This window comes from Amyelois transitella, chromosome 14, assembly GCF_032362555.1.
Source record: "Amyelois transitella isolate CPQ chromosome 14, ilAmyTran1.1, whole genome shotgun sequence".
Taxonomy (NCBI): Eukaryota; Metazoa; Arthropoda; class Insecta; order Lepidoptera; family Pyralidae; genus Amyelois; species Amyelois transitella.
The window spans coordinates 6838928-6860510 of NC_083517.1; the positions used below are offsets into that span (position 1 = coordinate 6838928).

General features: G+C 34.6%; 1 protein-coding gene across 1 annotated transcript; it reads right to left on the reverse strand.

Annotated features, from left to right (window-relative positions):
* Positions 1-1355: 1355 nt before the first annotated feature.
* Positions 1356-10769, reverse strand: LOC106132275 (uncharacterized). Its single transcript, XM_060947765.1, has 20 exons — positions 10755-10769; positions 10215-10515; positions 9824-9859; positions 9656-9754; positions 9028-9290; positions 8736-8940; positions 8369-8539; positions 8002-8140; positions 7407-7568; positions 7180-7319; positions 6804-6952; positions 6134-6286; positions 5545-5675; positions 5173-5349; positions 4454-4610; positions 3350-3496; positions 2888-2994; positions 2364-2481; positions 1885-2073; positions 1356-1481 (listed from the first exon to the last, which is right to left on the reverse strand). Exons 1-20 carry the CDS (start codon positions 10767-10769, stop codon positions 1356-1358), a joined length of 2985 nt encoding a protein of 994 aa, XP_060803748.1.
* Between the last annotated feature and the right edge of the window lie 10814 nt (positions 10770-21583).

The following is a 21583-nucleotide window of genomic DNA, read 5'->3' on the forward strand; positions in this document are numbered from 1 at the left end:
CATGGATTAGCTTTAGATTTTTAACTTAGGATTCTTTTTTAAGCGATGGGCTAGCAACCTGTTACTATTGACTCTCAATTCTATCATTAAGCCAAATAGCTGAACGTGGCCATTCATTCTTTTCAACACTGTTGGCTTTGTCTACCTCGCAAGGCATAAGACGTGAGCATATGTAAGTATGTAGATGTAAAAACAAATTTATTTCTTCAGGCTATCAGCTGTTTCATTCGTTGTGTGGGGACTGATTTGGATTACAAAGAAGTTGTCGGAGTTGCCTGATCCTCCAGAGCCTGAAGCGACCACCGCCCCACCATTAGACCGGCATTACGTTCCCCTATATGTACCTAAAGAACAGGGATAAGAAACGACAATAGATTGTGTACTTTTGTTATATATTGGTACTTACGATATAGCTCATGGACTTCATAAAATTAGACTAGTTTCACAGGATAAGGACCATTTACTTAAATGAGTTATGATGGCCGCAGGCACTAGTACCTCTTGAAGCAGCTAAATATCTTTAAACCATAGAAATAATTAAAAAATGTTCAGCAGTTTAAAGGATTAGGTACAGTGTGTTTATAAGATTTCATTAAAATAAAAACCATCAAGTTTTTGCAATGGACTGTATAGGCAGATTGATACTAAAATACCAATCAATTACTTAATTTATTATTTTTTATTTATAAGAAATATTTTTAAGTCTAGGTACAGACACCGTATTCTGTAATTACCTCTTTTGTTAGATAATGTTCGATATAGTAAAATTTAAAAAATTAAGTAGGCAAATTAATTATTTAACATTTTGTAAGGCAAATACGGTAGATAATATTTTTCGATCAAACGATAAATATACCTATAAAGCAGTAAAAAAAATAACGTCGAAATATAGCACTAAATATAAGGGCATTATGTAAATATGTAGCTTATTATTTCTAGACACATAAAGTAACCGTACCAATTTCTTTTGTAAAATTTAAGTAAGTAGGTACCTATTCGAAGCAGTAAGTGATAAATTCAGAATGTATCTTCTAAACCTAAATAGTCGGTTGTAGGCAGTTTATTATAACGGCTCTAAGTTATAAGATATAAATAAAATGCAGAGCTTTTTACTCTGACTTTTTTTTCCTACGAGGTATTGTCTTGTTTAACGATGCTAAAGTTCTTGTAATCATCATCCTAAAGTTCTTATACTTATTATCTCTGTAACTGTAAAAACGAAAAGAAGAATCCACAATTAACTATTTATTGGTAATTCAGGAAAAATAAACTAAATGCACTCTCAAGCGCTAAAGAGCCGAAACTGAAATCCACTGTAGCTTGACAAGGCTTGTCTTCACATGGTCTTGACTATGTCAAAGTTTGATGGAGTCGCATTTTACACAGCGACATTCACGTAGGGCTGTACCGAGGCGGTGACAAAGAGACTGTTCCGATGGCGAATTGAATTTCCTCTTGTTATCGTCAAATTCGTAACCACACTGTAATAATAATAAATGATAGCTATGACTACGACTGTTGTTCTTTTGAGGAAATAATATTACATAAGAAAATAGTGATTATCATTATTTGTTGCCTAACTGTGTTCTGAACATTTCCTGACGAAATAGAAATCATTGTGGCTTAAGCGCAGGGCGCGGGGCTGTTTTCTCGCGTCTGAACCACGGGTTCGACCCTCGATTAGATGTTCATTTGTGTAATTAGTACACGAGTAAGTTGGCAATGACAAACTTTGCCATTTTTCTTTACATCTTGCGCTTGGCATCACCAGTACCGACAGTAAGGCTCAGTCTTCGAGCGAGTTTGTCCCATGTAATTACTCTCACTCTTTTTTTTTTAATCTTATCGAAGAAAGTAAGTTGCGTTAATAGTTTATTGACTTACAATCTTTGCCATATCTCTGCAATACATCCGTCTCGCGCTTGGCGTCACGAGTGCCGACAGCAAGGCCCATGCTCTTCCAGCGAGTCTGTCCCACTTCAGGGCTTGTACCGCACATGCCGCAGCGCACACCTTGGCCGAGGTCTGCTCGTCAGTCACGTCCCCGTCACCGCCTTCACCCATTGCTGCCCGCTTAAAATAAGTTATTAAAACGACGTTAACAGGTCATGAACATGAAGAGAGTTATGAAAGTGGATGAAATGATAGAAGTATGCAGTGATCGTGGCAAGTGGAAAGATGTACTTTTTCTTATCCCATCCGTCAAAGAGCCGTGAGTTTTCAATGTAAAATTACATCATTACACATGGCTAATAAAATTAACCATAAAAAATAAGGTAGGTAGTTCTGTTTTTTTCCCGAAAATTTCTAGTGGAACTAAACTCCATATAAAAGTCTAGTAATGAAAAATTCTTTGTACAAACCTTCATCCAATCATCGGCGAGTGCCATCCACGCATAGGCATTAGGTTGGCGGCGTATGAGATCCACCAGAGTAGACCGTACGCGCTGAGGTTCCTTCGTTGGTAGTCCTAACAATGTGCTGAGGGCAGAAATATTATTATAGCTATTCATCGTCCTGCATCCTTTTCGGTTATCCTTGGGAGCTTACAGACGAGCGACGAAACTTCTTTCGTCAATATCTTCATATTCGTAACATTTCTCTATATTACGAATATCTTCTTCTGTATGTTATAGCCTCGAAGTGTGACTAAGTGGTAACTTATATCCGGCTTAAGTTATGTGTAACTTCACTTTAGCTTCAACCGTATCTAACACAAAAAAATCAAAAGGTATGTACCATCTAATAAGTATTCCTATTTTGCAGCTCAAACATAAACTAAAACTTATAAGATTTCGCTGATTTGATTGGGACGCCCAAATATTTAGCTCTTCGGGGATGCCAAGCTTAAAACGTTTCAATTACTAGGTACAATAGGATAACAAACCTATACGCTCCTACGCTACAGCCTGATTTCTCAAAAGATGCTGCAGCAAGTTCGAATACATTGTTTTTATGAAGACATTCCGCTTCTAACGCCCGAAGGTACCCAATCTGCCAAAAGAAAAATGGAAATAACAGAAGTTATAAGGGCATATGAATAAAAGCAAATTTTTTTTAAATTATTAAGCATTTTGCGCGAAAATGTACATCAGCTTGTGAATTATATGCCATATGGCATTTAAGTTTCCTGCATTTGGATTAAGATTAGGTAATCGTTAGGTGATATATCGTTTCTGAAGCCTTTACTACTATACTAAAATATTAAAAATGCACAAACTAGGAATAGCAATCGAGTGAATACTTTATCCCAAAAAGGCATTAAAAAGTCAAATTACTGCAATAAAAAGTCTACAAAGGCCTCTACAATTGTAGACTTTAAATAAATCTGGTGCTTTTACCATCATACCTCTCCAAATTTCTCCAATCCTTTCGTCGCATGGCAAATAGCTTGATCAATGTCTCCGCGGAGCCTGCAGCACAGCGTCACCAAGTGGTAGTAAGCGGTGGATTCACCAGCTTCTGCCAGCGCTCTTGCCACGCATACATCTGCCAACTTCATGAAAATCATACTCCCATACAAATATTCTTCTTTTTCCTGGCTTTAGTCCCGGTTGCATCCTCACCGCTCTAGAGGAGCCCGAGGTATGCCTTTGACTTTGGATCCTGGATTGGGTGAGTCATGTTTTTCACGAAGCGTCTCCCGTCTAACCTTCGCAACCTTTGCAGGGGAACCTTAACCGTATTGGAGCATTCAAAGTTACACATCCAGTTCTGTGAATGCGCAGATTTCCTTACGATGTTTTCCCTCACCGTAAGAGCATCAGTTAGTATTAAAACTAATTACATAACTTCGATGCTCGCTCGCTCGCTACCAGGCGCTAGCGAAGAAAAAACATAGCGTGGTCCAGCTGCTTTTGTTCCCGTTTAGATTGTAAAAGTATATCTCGTTAAAATATGGGTAGTTCTCCATAACATGCTAGGTTCGGCTGTAGTTTCGAGTTTAAGAATTGATTTATTTTATGGTAGGGAATTGTCGGGTAATCAGAATTGATTTATCTTATGTTATCCTACTACTATTATAAAGGCGAAAGTTTGTATGGATGTATGGATGTTTGTTACTCTTTCACGCAAAAACTACTGAACCGATTACCATGAAATTTGGTATGTAGGTAGCTGAAGACCCAGAATAACACATAGGCTACTTTTTATCCCAGAGTTCCCGCGGGATTGATAGGGTTTCCATGCGGACGAAGTCGCGGGCGGCCTCTAGTCTAATAATAAGTGCATAACATTGTCGATTCGATCGACAGTTGAAAAGCTTTATAAACGTGGGGTCCTTCTTTTTGGCAATTGGCTAGCAGCCTGTCAGAATCTCTGAATCTTACTTCCATCAGTGAATTGTGGCTATTGAGTCTTTCTCTAACTTTGATACATGTATTTGTATGTGTGTAGGTAACAGTATTTTTTTGTATTTCTATGAGTAGGTTCCAAGTATAGCATGTTTCTTTACCGTGAAGGCTCGCAGTCTCAAGAGCAGATCAGCAGCATCATAATACACGCTCATTCCAGGCAGCAATGGAGTACTTTCCCACCAGTCACCCAGCTCGTGGCCCCAGCAACGAGGCTGAGCTATTTGGTCATACTGAACCAGCCCTGCAGACTTGGTTCTGTTCGATAGAGAATTTTATAACAAAATATCAATATACTGCATTGTTATTGCGGAAAGAAATACGGTGCAACCATTAGTTAAGCAACTTGTAGTCCCAGAAAGTCAATCTTCTAGTTGATAGAAGATTGACAAACAAACAATAATTCATATAACGATAATTGTTTCAAATGTAAAACTGGTCCTCGGCACTTTAGAACAGGAACACTCCAAATCTTTCCCATGGATGTCGTAAAGGGCGACTAAAAGGAAGGCATGTTTTTATACTTAATTGGCTGTCTTTGCATAATTGGCATCCTTCTTGTAGTGTAGGTGATGTGCTTGCAACCTGTCACTTTTCGAAACTCAATTCCACTATTAAGCCATACAATAGAAAATGACCTTTTAGTCTTTTTAAGGCTTTAATAGCTTTAAACTTTTTTAAGACTCTTGGTTCTGTTCAACCTGCAAGGGATATAGATGTGATTGTATTTATGTCTGTAAAATATTAGCTACTAAAAAATTACTTTGTCACTAAACCAAGAAAACATAACATAATTTTAGCTGATACCTTTATTACTTACTTCTTCATGTTATCTTTAATAGCATCAGCCATATAATAAAGCTGCTGCTCGAAGTAGTACGAGCTGATGACGACCCATCCTGCGGTCCAGAACGGGTACAGCGCTAGTATAGCGCCGAAGAAAACCTCGGCTGCGTCAGGATCCGAGTCGTATACCATGCAACCTTTTGCAAGGAGACTGAAATGATATAGCTAATTATATTAAATATTTAAACATTTTATGCATACGAGATAACTTATTAAACAAGCAAAATTAATCGAATAAAACATGTTTATAGTTAAAGACTTAAAAATCTTGGTATGAACGAACTAGAAAAAAGCCAATTTTAAAAACTTAAGAAACCTTCTATCTATCTGTAATAGGTATATTTACGTTATAGGATGCCTGAAGTTGAGCTGTAAAGACTTTGTAAGGCAAACGTCGCCCCAGTCTCTGTTGATGTCCATGAGGCAAGTGGAGAGTTCCCGCCAATAATCAGCGTCGCGGGATTTCTTTATAACTAGCTGCAAGGCCGAATGTTTGATAGGTATAAGTTTGTATGTCTACTAATACATAAAAAATGTTTGCAACATCCGAAAGGGTAAATATGAAGATCTGTTATACATTATATTTAAGACCTTGTTGTACTCATATTATGCAAATAAAAGTTTGAATTTGAAATTTAATCCTTTAAGAATCAATAATTGGTAGGTTAGGTAATTAACCAAAATTAAAATACAATTTAAAATTACATTCTCATTAAAATGTTATGATTACTTATTTCATACATAACGATTAAAGAGAACCAAAGCATAACTTGAAAGAAAAAGAGATTTTCTTACGAAACGTTTCAAGAAGTAGGTACAGTAATATAACTAAATTTAAATCAAATGAACGCTCTTATTTAAAAAAATCAGTATCAAATGTAAACAAATGCCATATGGATCCAAGACTATAATCTATTGATATCAACAGCAATAACCTGCAAGTAAAGCAGCTTGGCGTGAGCCACGTCTTGCATTTGTCGCGCATGTCTCGCCGCTCTCAGCGTTGGGTCTATAGTGAGGGTATTTACTTCCACCAGCATTTGACAGGTGATCCTCATGAGACAGGCGTGGGACATTAGCAGCATTTCCTGAAAATAAGTACCTAAGTTTAGTTGTTGCTCAGGAAACATGTTTATCATTGGCATCAAGCAAAATTTTAAAAATTGTGCCAAGTGGTTCCTGGTTCTTTATGTAGAATAGGACCACTCCGTAGATTTCCTTTTATGGATGTCGTAAAATGCGACTAAGGGATGGGCTTATAAACTTGGCATTCCTCATGTAGGCGATGGGTTGGCAACCTGTCACTATTTGAATCTCAATTCCATCATAAAGCCATACAGCTGAACGTGGCCTTTCAGTCTTTTCAAGACTGTTGGCTCAGTCTACCCCGCAAGGGATATACACGTGACTATATGAATGTATGTACTAATCGTTTTATGAAATGGCTAAATCTCAGTTTATTTGAATAGAATTTCATGGAGTTTGTGTTACACCACACCTCTTCTGTAGATTAGTTGTAATAATTATTTTGTTCTTGTTATTCTCAAATAATGCCTATGTTCTGTATATTGTGTATGCATTTTATGTATATTTATGCTCACTAACCTCAAAGATTTCATCAGATCGAAGGAAATCTTGGACAACGAAATTATTGTTAACATACATAGCGGCATCATTTGTGAATGATGTTAAAAGTTCAACTCTAGTGCGTGTTTCACTTAGTTGACGATTAAAATTACAAAATTCTGTCATGCCTGTAAAAAATGAATCAAGAATTATTTTTCTCTGCAACCAGCAATTTTTATCTGTCGTCTTCTTTTACCCAAACTTCAAGTTAGACATATATTTTTTTATAATGGTTAGCTATTGCTCGTGATGCGCAAATTTCCATTTTCCTGCCATTTCGGAACTTCAAGTTATTATTCGATCCCTTAGGCCGGATCTTCTTATTCTTATAAGCTCAGAAAAGGATTAATGTTACCGTAATGTGGTACTTTGTTAAGGGATGCCACAGCAGTCTTCAAAGTGGAGAGCCACTCCCGGTCCAACTGACCACGGCCAATGCACTCGCGTCTGTTGACTCCAGCTTCGACGCCGGTCAACATCTCTGCTATTTCCGAACTAAGACAAATAAATATTGTAAATATTGTGAAGAACATTCATTTGTTGAAGATTGTTTTTTGTAGATTTTGAGTTTATTTTACTTACTGGCTAATGAATGGTGGAATTGCGGGTTTCTTCAGTGGTCTGGCTAACTTCACCTCGACGATCACAAAGGCGGTGTTACCATCAGCTCCTGTGGATCGGAAGAACACTGACTCGGTGTCAGTGCTTGTGCTTAAAGCACCTGACTCCTTGCTGTTTGCGGTTCTGAGAACACAAGAGAGAAATTACTTTAATGACACCTACTGAATAGCCTTACCTACTATTAATTATTATTCAATCTTAGCCGCTATCTTATCCTACGTTTGTGAGAAGTACAGTTTGTTTTCATATAATGGTCTGGTCACTAAATATCTTTAAATATCTTGATCCACCTGTTTGTTGGTCCATCCGAATACATGGGTTCGTAAAAATAAAAGTGGTGCACCACTCCTGTTTTTTTTATAAATACATATATATTTCTAATAATACATGTAACATTTTCAATTGTCTTTTAACACGTCTGAAAAGATGTTTTTGACTTCAATTAAGAACATTTTCATGTCTTTTAGTTTTTGATGTACCTAATATCTTAAACAATCATTAAAAAGCTGAGCTCAATGTCATCTAAAGATATTATGCTACATTTATTAAGTCTTACTTGCTAGTAGGTTTTTGTCCACTGCCAGAAGTTGAAGGCGCATTATCAGCAGATGAGAGTAATAATTCACAGCCACACTGTTGAGCCATTGCTTGGCTATTAATCCAATTCAATGGAACAGCTAGACAAACATAGGACTCTGAAAATTGTGAATGAAAAATATAAGTTATAAGACTAATGACTGTTCATACGGTAAGTAACTGAAATATTATGAAGATCCTTTAAAAAAAGAATTAAGGCAAGTATAGTCGTTGTATATTTAGGATTATACAAATCACGAATCTCAAATCATGTTTAAGTTATTAATAAATAAATATATAAAAGTGAGATTATCAAAGAAGATAGAGAGAAAGAGTTGTATACCCACCCCCCGGATAAAGAAGTTTGAACAGATTGAAATGAGCCATAAACTCTAGACTTTTTTGTTCTCCAACCATATGAATTTCGAAAGGCCATTTGTAAGATCGTAAATGATCGTAAAGCCATTGACTTTTCTGCAAGATTAGGGTCCTGTGAAACGATCCCCATACCGTTGTGTCTGGAAGTATGAAAATTTACATGAGAATTTCTTAGAAGGACTAAGAAATAATCTCATATAATTACATTGTGACATCTGTATATTAAATGAGTTATGAAAAAATGGAGAGAGGTTTGGGTAAGGCTATGATGAAATAGGATGTGTTGGAGAAATTTTGTCTTCTTAAATTTAATCCATAATGAAAACTGATACATACAGCAATGTCGAAAATTATTCATGTAGTAACGTAGATCAATATTGTTCTCATTTTGCAAGTGATCAAGATCATAGAGCACTTTTTCGTCTCCTCTGGTGAAAGCATCGTCATTGTGTCTAAGATTTTCCCATTTCGGATAAAAACATTTATCTCGGAAATTCTTAGGAAAACTGTAACCTTGATCAAAAGTCATGACTGTGGTATTCTAAAAAAATAAATTAAAAATAAGTTAAATAATAATGATGGAAAGTTACACTACATTATATTTTGACTAAAAATTTTTTAAACTCACAGTTTCATTACATAAAGGCATTTTCGTGGCAGCAGTGTAGACAAATTCGTTGTTATAAGGTTCAATCATATTGTAAGATGCCACCACTGTGAATTTCATATAGTTTGCTTTCTTTAGCATGACATGGTGTTTTGCGTTCAACGAATTTCTTTTCACAGACAACTCCAGAGTGACCAAAGGTAAATTGTCCCAACTTTTTCGCAATAAGGCTTTTGGTTCAAACATTGGTTCCATTCGTTTTCGAACACACATTTTGTCCAAATCTGTATAAACATAACACTTCAATCATTTATTGTAATCGATATTTAGTGTCATCAAATAAGTGTTGATTGATATCTCGGGTTGTGTCGAGATCGACCTCTATGGCGCAGCGGAACTGCGCTTGTTTGTCAGAGGTCCCGGGTTCGAGTCCCGGCCAGGGCATGATGAGAAACGAACTTACTCTGATGGTTTTGGGTCATGGATGTATAGCTAGATAAGTATTTAATATAAAATATAGTATCATTGAGTAAGTATCTTGTAACCTTCAATTCATGTAATCTGTCCCGTATATGTTCACTTTATTAATTATAAGTATTGAAAAAGTACATGAACAGTTATTTTTATAAATAGAAATAAAAAAGTTTACCTATAAACAAAGGAAGAATATCTACATTACAACAGCTTATTTCTGGCACAGACTTCTCGAACGAGCCAGATTTATTGGATATCAGGCTTTGCGATGCTCCTAACTTAGAAGATGATGTTCCCGATTTAGATGTTCCCAGTCTAGATGCAGATGTTCCTAATCTTGAACTGGTTTGTTCCACTTCTTTTATTGGTTGAATATGTACTGAGGACATACTTATATACTTGCTTTAACTCATTTGTTATAATAAATTTATTTTGTTTCTTTTCTATTACAAAGTTTCAAGAGAATAATTATTGAAACGATACTATAATATTGAATTTCTATTGGTTTCAAAGCCCCTTATCTTAACAACTTTCTAATCAAGTTTGGATTTTTGATACAACTACACAAATTGTAATCGTCATAGCATATTTCTATCAGCATTCTTAGCAATAGAATGTAGGTGATGCACGGGATCTGGTTAAAAATAGGATCTAGTGCTACTAAACACCTGTCAATTTATTTAGAAAAAATATTATATGTATATACCTATCCTTGGACACTACAAATTACGTACCCACTAATGGACAGTCGGCAAACATACACATTTTCTCATAGTCCGAAGGATCATAATTCATGGATCCTGTAATTAAGGCTTTTTCTTTTCCAACATCTCTAGCTCCGATTGATCGTACAACTCCTGTGAGTAAAAGCTGGTCGAAGAAAGATATTTTTATAGTGAATCGTGTTGAATGCTCATCTGGAAGCCTTATGCTCATTACATGTACCATAAGTTCGTCAAGCGGTGGGATGTATTCAGTTGGATCCTCTTTGAAAATGTAAGAGCCCTTAGGAGATATCGTTACTTCGGAGCGAGTCTAAAACATTAAATGAAAAGGCAAGGTAAACAACAACTATGTCTTATGATCCGTTTTGTGCTAGTTGAAGCCTTCATTACTGCGTGATATTGAGATGAGACAGAAAACACTCGAGGGCAGTATGATGAGCTGTGTTTGATTTTATATGTTTTATTTTATAAGCGAATGCTATATAAGTAGTGGCCTATTATATCTTCTATTAAAAGTAATTTAAGGAACAATATTTTATTCAAAATCACCTTGGTTCTCTTCATTTCTAGAATAACAACCTGCACTTATATAATAAAAACAGTCAGAAATTTGGTGTCTGTTGTTCACTTAAGAATATTATGGAGAATTTTGTCTTTATTTTGTATTTGCGATATTTCTCTTACACGATGGAAAAATTACATCCCCCCGTCAAATTGGCCGTCACCCATTTTTTTAAAATGCTGAATGTCAACAGTTTAAAGTCAATGGATATCATTATTACTGTTGCAGTTGTACTTATCTATTATTATTACAATACCTTGCTATTAAGTAGTTCAATATTCCTGAAATTATGTTACAACCTTGTAGGTAGCAGTAGAAGCCTTGTCGATTACCAATGTAGTTTACTTAGGTGTTCTTAATAAAATTAACATAAAATCAATACTTCTTCTTAACTAAGCCTTATAAATTAAATCACCTAAAAAGTTCGTGTTTCTTTTCTGATTTGTCAACTTAACAACACGGTTCACATTTCTATTTTTATAGTTTTCATGATTTTAATATGATTCTAGACATGCACCAAATAATCTGTTATCCACTTGTTTTGGTTTTTCATAAACGTTTTCATAATTATCTTTATCTGTATGTTAGCTTAACTATCATTTTAAATCGATTAGTAGTTAACAACAAAGAATGATCTGATGCTGAAAAAAAAACATTCTAAAGATTAACATATTCAAAGCTTGGACGTTTAAAACATATAATTATGAACGTAAATGCATTTTTTATTGTTATAGTATGTATGAAATGTATCATAGCGTTTGATTTTACGCCCAAATTTTCAATACCACGAACAGAAGATACATACGTAAGTCTTATATCATTATTTTTCTCTAATTTTGTAGTACATACTTATGTGAGAGAGAATCACATTTTAAAAATTATATTGCAATGTACCTAATTGCTAAAGTAACGTAATAAACATAAATTTATTTATCTTGAAAAAAAAAAAAGGTTTCTGCTTTTTCCACATATAATTGAAGTTAATACCGCTTCCAAAGCGCAGGTCTAAAAGTAGCGGCGGAAAAATTACACTGCAGCGTTTTCTTTAATGACGTCTTTTTACTTCAACTTTACATCTCCATTTTTTTTCTTTTGGTGAGACCTATGAGCCAGCAGTTGCATTTAAAAATCCGGCGGAACTAATGATGTTTTTAAATAACATCCGTGGTAATATCCTTTTTAATGTCAACAGGGACCCTACATATCAACGTTGGAGAGTGTCAAAGTCTGCAATGGCCCAAAGCGAACAAATCTGTCTAATCCTTCATTGTCTTTGATCGGCAATCGAAGTTCCTACATGTTAGTTGTTAATATAACATATTTCCAGAACATTCGTTTTGAAGAGGTTGGTGCTTTCCACTATTTGATATGTTAAATTTGTTTTTTATCTATGCATAGTGAGCAGAATGGTTTCATTGTTCTATTGATCACTACTTATGTGATGTGTGGTTCCCGGCATTAACAAAAAAAAAATTAGGACCACTGCAACTCCTTCCCATGGATGTCGTAAAAGGCGACTAAGGGATAGGCTTATAAACGTGGGATTCGTCTTTAATGCGATGGGATAGCAACCTGTTACTATTTGAATCTATCTATAGGCTATCTATCTATCATTAGACCAAAGATAATTATTTAAGAAAGATTTTAAGAAGTATTATGTCTATATTATTCTAATTGTATGTTCAGTAAAGAGAAATATAACTTTATAAATCGTATTAATATAATTGTATAAATGTATCGTGTAAATATTATATTGATTCTTTTTTTTTTATGTGTAATTTGAATAATATTTTAGGTAAGGTTAATGATTTCGTCTTATACGCACGACAAGAAAGTATTGCTATGGAATGAGAAGTTAAAAGATCCCTGTAAACACTTTGCTTTTGCTGAAATTATCAGGAAACAATATGGTACCAAAGGATGTACGATCGAAAAGGTAGGCTCTAGTTGCAGCGACTCGTAATTTATTTCTTTCATATAAACCTAATTTGGTGTATATAAATAAAAATAAATACACAAACAATAAATAAATTATATTTTACATACATACATAAAATCACGCCTTTTCCCGGAGGGATAGGCAGAGTCTACATCTTTCCACTTGCCACGAGCTCTGTAAACTTCCTTTGCTTCATTCACATTCATAATTCTCTTCATGTAAGCTCGGCGGTTTCGGGTACTCTTGACCTGACCCTTTGCCAGGACGTCCTGAATTTAGCAAGATACGTTCGTCTAGGCCTTCCCACTCCGACCTTTCACTCCACTCTCTCCTTGTATATTTGCTTAGTCAGCCTGCTTTCATTCATCCTAATTATCTTCTTATATATAAAATTCTCGTGTCACAATGTTTGTCTCCTTACTCCTCCGAAACGGCTTTACCGATTTTAACCAAATTTTGCATGCATATTCAGTAGATCTGAGAATTGGCTAACATCTATTTTTCATACCCCTAACATGTTTTTTTTAACTAGAAATTACTTATATGGCAAAACAACGTATGCCGGGACAGCTAGTTATAATATATTATTATAATATAACGATATATCGTATTCTTAGTGCTTTTTATGTGCGTTGCCTAATTGATCAATTAGGATTTTCCTATATATTTTGGTTGACTGGAAGAAATCCTATTTGGGATAAGTCCGCGATGGTATATTCTTTAAATCCAACAACTAATTTTATTTTGTTAAACTTATTTTTTATAATAAATGCTTATATAGATTATGTAATATATAGATTGTTATATAAACTATTTATACTCATCATGCCCTGGAATTCCATTTTTTTTTATTTAAATACATTTTTGTACCTTTCAGGGATCTTACTATCACAAGTTGAACCTTACGTACATAACCTACGAATTTATTGGAGATTCATTTTTTTATGGACGATTTGCAACAAAGACAACGATTATGTCTAAACTGGGCAATATATTGTGCGTCCAATCTGTTGTTCTCTATGAAAAGGCCACCAAAAATTCTTAATTTAGCAATAAGAAGATATATTAAAGTCATTTATACTGGAGTTCTTTAATTTATTACGTCCCTTCTCTGGTTCTTACCTCTATTTATTCTCTGAAAGTTGTACCTTTATATAAGTAGGTGGGTACGGAAATGTGTTTTCCGCCGTAAAAACAACTTATATGTATATACAGGGTGACTTTAAATTCAACTGCTAAAATTTAACTGTTAAGTGTACTCATCTAAAGGATATTTATTAATTTATTTAAGGAACGTTAAAAGAAAAATATCGGTTCATATTTCAGAAAGTACGAAAAAAAAATAAAAGTATCAAAATCCTCGATCCTAAATACGTCATATCACTCCGGCCGATGGAAAAGCGACGCGTAAGATTCAGAGGTCAACGACACAATTCATTCAGCTGAGCGATCTCGACAACTCTGTACTTTACTTGATCTTGATACTAGAAAAATAATTTATTTTTTAGACATTTATTTACATGTTTAGTTTTAATATCTTTTTGTAGTATTGGTCTTAAATAAAGCGTGTGACGTAGTTTTTGAGAGTTTTTAAATGTGAAAATGATGATGTTTAATTTAAATAAAAATAGGCTCAGAACCATGGGTATAGTCTATGTTTAAAAGGATGCAGTTGTTTTAAATGTCACCCTGTATATTTCTTAATATTTACTAATAAACACTTGAAAGACTTGTAATTAGTTTAATAAAGATTAAAATTAAAATAAACAGTATAATTAAGCAACCTGCCACTATTTGAATCTGGCTGAAAGCTGAACGTGACCTATCAGTCTTTTCAAGACTGTTGGCTCTGTCTACCCCGCAATAGATATAGACGTGATTATATGTAGGTGTGTATGTATAAAGATTAAAAACAGCTTGAACACTTTCTTACGGTAGGTTATAATTATTAAAAAAATGCTTATACACGTAAGTACTAGCTACGGATCTATAAATCAAATTGCTCTTTTTGACATAAAAAAGATTAGGGAATATGTTCATGACTATGTCTGTTGCCTAAGCGTAGATGTTTTAGATATTGTTTTATTATGTGACCGTAAGTATTTTTATGCTGCTTTAGAAAGCCAGTGATTAATAGTTTTCGTGAATTTCTTTGGGAACTTTCAAGCATAGGTACTAGTACTATCGTAACTAAAAAAATGCAATCAGCTCAGAATGCAATGCAATATGCAATGATAAAAAATACACGGGGGGATAAGGATATAATAGTTGAACTCGCAATTATTGAGACTTATATTGTAATCAATCATCAAATTTTTTGTTTCCATCCATACCAACATCTAGGTATATGACAATAGTTAAAAACACATTACCTTTGTTAAATCCAAATATGGATATACATACATATTTAACTTCCTCACCGTAATTTTGTTCTCAATAGGTAATTTTATTTGATACGACTCACAGTGTTTTTATATCAATGACATTTTTACGTGACACGTGTAGAGTGAATATGATTCGGTTAATAATACCAGTCATTCTTTATTTTCGCTCCAGTACAGCAATTTCACCCAAAACCTATGTAAGTGATTCTCATAAAATATCTTTATAGTGAGCAAATACCATCTACCTCACTATATGTAATGATTTGTTTTATGAGGTAAGTTGTTCTTATATATTAATCGCAAAATGTTCCATCCCCTTACCGAAGAGACCATAGATTAAGCATTACTTTATCACAGTCTTATTGAAATTTAAAAACTTGGACCATCGTCCCTAGATATGTATGTAGATGATGATTTGCGTATTAGATTTTGGATGGAATAAAAGAAGTATGAAAGGATATCTTTATCTATAGCTCTGAAAAAGAGGTGTGATATCTTATGCATGTTATTCAAATGTTAAAACACGATTGTAATAATAAATTTTAATTTCATCAGTTTGAATGGAATGTCGAAAATAATTTAATATATATATGTTTGCTAATATTTTAAGGGTCCCTTCGATATTCGTTGGGGTACCTTTGATGTTTGCAGCGGTCCAAAAAGCCATAATGTCACCATTTATAATGCGACCACCTTCGACAGCAGCGAAGGCCATAAGCTGGAGATCAACATGACTGTATTAACAGCTTCTCAAACAGAATCGGTTAGTATAGCCACATTATTTATTAACTGTGTGGTACCCAGTACCAAAGAATAGGACTATTCCATCCATATCTTCCCATGTGTGTCATAAAAGGTGACTGAGGGAAAGGCTAATAAACTTGGGACTCTTGTTGTGGGCTAGCAACCTGTCACTATTTGAATCCCAATTCCATCATTGAGCTGTTAGCTGGACGTGATGATTTAATCTTTTCAACATTGTTGGCTCTGTCTAGCCCCCAAGGCATGTAGACGTGGCTATAATGTATGTATGCATTTATAGCAAAGTATTAAAGAAGTAAGTGTATCCTTTTTCAGTTGATTTGAAACAGGAAATACTACTTTAGCTCTTTGGGATGGTTGGTTAGTGCACATTTATATTACGTCTTATTTACTTACTTAACAACTTTTAGAATCTGTGCAAGTAGCATCTTTTAGAAGCAGTTGGCACAAGCTTTTGTTGCCATGGAAGCAATAGTTATCAATATTAAACACTCAATATCATCATCATTAATGAAAACGTATAATAAAACTGAAGAACAAAAAATTTGATTTCTTTTTTATTCTATTTTAAATTCTTTGTGGAATATACATCTTCGAAGACCAATCTGCAGTTTTTAAGTTTTCTTTTCTGGCGTCTGTCTGAACACGCATCACGCAAAATCCACTGGACCGATTTACTTGAAATTTGGTATGCGGTACTTACCTCACATACAGAGGTAACATCTTAGATGCATTTTATTCTGGTCAACGTCATTTTCCCGAATGATTATCAAGATTTTGTTTGTATAGATAAAAATCACCGTGTACTCAGTGGCGGACAACCACAAGACTATCCTTTGGAACTATAAAGTGAACAAGCCCTGTGAGCATGCAGTCATTGCTCCGGTCATCGGCCAGTATTTGCCTTTGAGCACTTGTGTCATTGTCAAGGTTAGAATACATTCCTACTGTCTTAAAAATGCAAAAGTAACTCAGTCTGTCTATCCACTTTCACCCCAAGACTGATTTTGATGGAATTTAGTACAGAGATATGAATAGATAAGAGTGTCGAATCCGTGAATGAACATAGGCTGCTTTTTATTGCGCATAAAAAAACCACGCGGATGAATTCGCGGGCAAAAGCTAGTACATACATATACAAAAAATAAATTAAAGCCTATCTCCAATATATGTAGGAGCGACTACATCTTTCCACTTGCCACGTATACTTGTTTCGCTTCATCCACATTTATTAATTCTTCATGCAAGCTCGTCAATTAAAGTACTTTTGAACCGACCCTTGGCCAAGATGTCCTCAATTTGATCAAAGTGAGTTCGTCTATGCTTTCCTCTTCTAACGATCTCTTTCACACACTCCTTGTATATTTGCTGAGTCAACCTGAGTCGGTTTTTTATTAACTCAATATTGTTTATGGCATTTGTCTTCAATCTCACCTGATGGTAAGTGACGATGAAGACGAAGATATTACAAAATACTTATTTATTCTACTTTTGCATGTTTGGAGACAGAACTTGTCTGGGAATGAAGACTCTAGCAGTTCATTTCACACCTTAGCTACTCGAACGAAAAGGGAACTATCGAAGCTCAAACTTATGCCCAAACCATCAAAGCATTTCATGACTTGTGATATTATATTATCTTGTGTCAATACTTGTATAGCATTTTCTTTTTCAGGGAAATCATCATATTGTGATCAATTTCACGGAAGTAGCGTCAACATTTCTTGGATCCAAGTTTCATTACGGAGATTACCTATTTAAAATAGTTATGATGGCTAAGAAGGGTAACATTGTATGCCTTGAATTTACTGCAAAATTTGTCAGGAAATGATCAATAAATTAAATAGATTTAATATTAGCTTTTCACTTATCCTTATCAATGAGTCATTTACTAAACGTATATTCCCAATTGTTTTAATTGGATCGACATACCTACGGTTAAAAAGCATGCTCGTGCAAGTATTACCCAAAGCGGGTATTTTGAAGAGTGACCTGTTGGTCGCTCAGACGATGATGGGGCAAATACAAATGTGCTTGGCGATTGCAGTGCCAACTTGGCACTATGTAGTTTTGGTGGTGTCGGTCGAAGCCCGCATAACCCTGGAAGGTTTTGTGAAATTCGGTAAATTTTCTTCTTCATTTTCGTCCTCCTGGCGTTAGTCCCGGTTACATCTTTATCTCTGTCGGGACCGGGGTGTGCCTTTGAGCATCATCCTGGCCTTCTTTACACGAAACGGTTACTATCTGACCTCCGCAACCTTTTGCAAGGAATCTTACCCTTGGATCATTTTACATATTAAGGTGCCTGAATGTGTAGTTTCCCTCACGATATTTTCCCTTACCGAGAGCGTCGGCTAGCACTGAAACTAATGTATAGTAAACAGCCATTGAGGTACATAACGGAGGTAGGATTTGAAGCTATACCTACTTGTGAAACAAGCTTTTATAATCAGGCACTTTTCAACGGTGAGATCACCGATGCTTTATTTAATAGTAAAGACTAGCTTTTGTCCACGGCTTTATTACCGGTTGCCTTACTTCTCTGAAGAGGAGCCCATGGAACGAATGTTTTTTACACGAAGCGACTTCCATCTTTCCTCTGCTATCTTTGCAGGTAAACCTAACTAGTATTGGATCGATCATGGTCACACACATTCAGTCGCCTTAATGTGGAGGTTTCCTAACGATGTTTCCCTCACCGTAAGATCGTCGGTTAGTTTTTACATGAATGTACATAACTTCGAAAATAGTCTTGGTACATGACCGAGGTAGGATTCTACCTGTGCCTTTCTGCGCCACCTTATTAACCGGGCACCTTACCGATGTGACCACCGACGCTTGTCAATTCCGTCAGTTACTATTTTATTATATATAATTATTTTATAGACCTAGACGAACGTACCTTGATCAAATTAAGGACGTCCTGGTAAAGGGTCAGGTCAAAAGTACCCGAAACCGCCGAGCTTGCATGAAGAGAGTTATGAATGTGGATGAAGGGAAGGAAATATGCAGAGATCGTGGCAAGTGGAAAGAGGTAGTCTCAGCCTACCCCTCCGGGAAAGAGGTGTGATTTTATGTATGTATAATTATTTTATTAAATGTAAGTTTATGGATAAAACGATGTTTCCTCGGACGCTTATAGACATACATTTGTTCCTAATGAATTATTAACAAGTATATGACAAGGGTATGAATGAGCGCATAAAAATATAAGTATTTAACTTTAAAAGGGCAGCGTATTTTACATATTTGTATAAAGGACGGTAAATATCCATTTCCTTTTTAAATAGGATCAATCAAATAACCATTAAGATCATAATTAGTATCTAAAACGTGTAGGTATTTGGTATTTGCACATATTATGGCATGTTAAATGTTCAGTTAAAGTATTCAACATCAAGATGGAGGTACAGAAATTATTTTATTTTTCTTTCTTACTCGTTTATAATATTCAGTGTATTAAATTGCCCATGCAACTGTCTGATTCATTTGTGAGTATTAGTTTATCTAATGAAATTTTTAGTTCTTTGTAGTAAATTTTCAGTTTTGAAACTAAATTCTTCAAAAAAAAACCTTAAAAATGCGTAGTTACAACCTATTTAAATTACTTTATTATTTCTTGAATACGTTTTTGCGATTTGTTAAAAATATACCCTAACAGTGATTAAAAAAATATTTACAGGGACCTTTTAAAGCAGAGTGGTCAGATTTTCAACAGTGTTCGGGTCCCAAGCGGATGGACCTGACGAAGTCTACGGCGAATTTCGTCAAAGTTGATAATTCCTACATTCTTTACATGAACATTACGTTTTTGGAAAAAGCGCATGTCGATCATGTAAATAGTAATTTATTTACGTTAATGTGCATATGGTTTTGCCTGCGTGAATTTCTACAAATTTAAACTTATATTTCAGATTAAAGTCGATGTTTACACTGTTAAAAATAATGTTAAAAATTTATTATGGAGACATAAAGCTGATGATCCATGCAAATACTTTGCTCTTGGAGAAGTGCTTTCCAAGTACTTTACAGTGAGCAAAAATTGTATGGTTTTTAAGGTAAAGTATTTTGAAGATACATTTTTAACTAATTTTCTAACTAACTAGCATAACGCTAAACTTTATCTAAGGAGGATTTCCTTGCTTCACTTTAATCAATTATAAAATTTTGCCGTTTATTTGATTTGCATTTAAATCATTCTCTACTAGTTAACCATTTCAAGAAAACAATAGAAATAAGTAATTACATTAAAAAAGTGAGGAAAAAACGCAGAAATACTATGTTTTTTTATTTTATTAAATGTAATTTTCAGGGTGAGCAACAAATCGTTGCTAACATGACGGACATGGCCTACGCATTTTATGGAAAATCGTTTTATTACGGCGAATACGTCATGAAAGGAGCTGCGTTCTCCGATAAAGGAAATCTTGTCTGTATGAGTCTAAACAGCATATACCGAAGACTTTGATTAAACGTTATATGAATAAAATATATTTTTATTAATGATCTTTTAATAACGTAAGATATTGATGAAAACTCTTTCTTAGAGATAATGTTTTTAACTTTTTTTTTTGTAAATTGACGCGGTGGTAGAAAAAGGCATCTTTTAGTTTGTTCCGACGCTGCGTCCACACTTATGCTTTGGAAGTGGTAGTAACTTTAATTATTTGTATTTTATACATCAGTTACTGCATAAAATAGTAAAAAGTAGGGAATTTGTTAAGACGTTAAAATGAACAAAAATTTTTCATCATCGACAAGTCTAACTATATGTAGGTTTTATCTAATTTTATTCTCAGCTATTAGTATGTACATATTTATAGACACTAGGAAAACCCAAATATAAGAGATGGAGAAAAACGTGGTCTTCCAATCTTATTGGCTCTGTCTACCCCGTAAGTAAGTAGAGAGAGAGAGAAAACTGTAAAAATATTTGACAAAAATCCCAATGCCTGCAGCTGTTTGTCTGAGATCAAGTCATGATAAGACAGCTGTGTTTGTAGGTATAACTTGAGTAAGTAAGATCATCATTATTTTATCCTGAGCCAGTATATAACTACGAACTGAAAGAGTTATAAAATTGGTTTCTGATAGCGAGAGGACTCAAAAGACGGGTCACAGCTTTTTTATTTGAATGAAATGAAATTTTTAATTAAAAAAAAAAAAAAATGAAATTATACTTCTGCTTCGCTGTTGGCTTTGTCTCTCATAGATGATCGTAAGGTAGGTACTTATACTAATTAGAAGATATTAATCTAACACTTATAGCCTTTCGTGTATCGTAAAGTTAATTAATCAATCGACCGTAAAACAAATAAGTAAGCTGGTGGATAAAATACATACTACATAGTCTGGACCATGTTAGACTGAGACCAATTATATATCGATTACCAAACAATCACAATGCAACAAAAGTGAACAATTGATGAATATAAGTTATTTCCTTTTATCGAGATTAATTCTCGTTCACTTTTTACATAGCAAGCATGACAATCGCACGGAAAATAGTGTGTTTTCTATTATATACTATTTATTATATTCAATGCTTCAATCTGCCTAATCAAAACACTAATGTATATGTGAGTATTTTTTTATACAATATGTCCTTGTCCGATCCTTGTGTGTCGAAGTGGGAATGTAATAACAATTTCATATATTGTAGAAATCATTTTGGGTTAACGCCCCTAAGGCCCAAGCTCTTAATTAGGTATCTAAAATTCCCACTGCAGAA

Excerpts from the sequence above, each read along its gene's own strand:
- LOC106132275 (XM_060947765.1), bottom strand. Across the intron at positions 9,755-9,823 it reads AAAAGAAGTGGAACAAACCA|GAGCATCGCAAAGCCTGATA; the intron begins GTTCAAGATTAG and ends CTTCTAAGTTAG. Across the intron at positions 8,941-9,027 it reads TGCCTTTATGTAATGAAACT|AATACCACAGTCATGACTTT; the intron begins GTGAGTTTAAAA and ends TTATTTTTTTAG.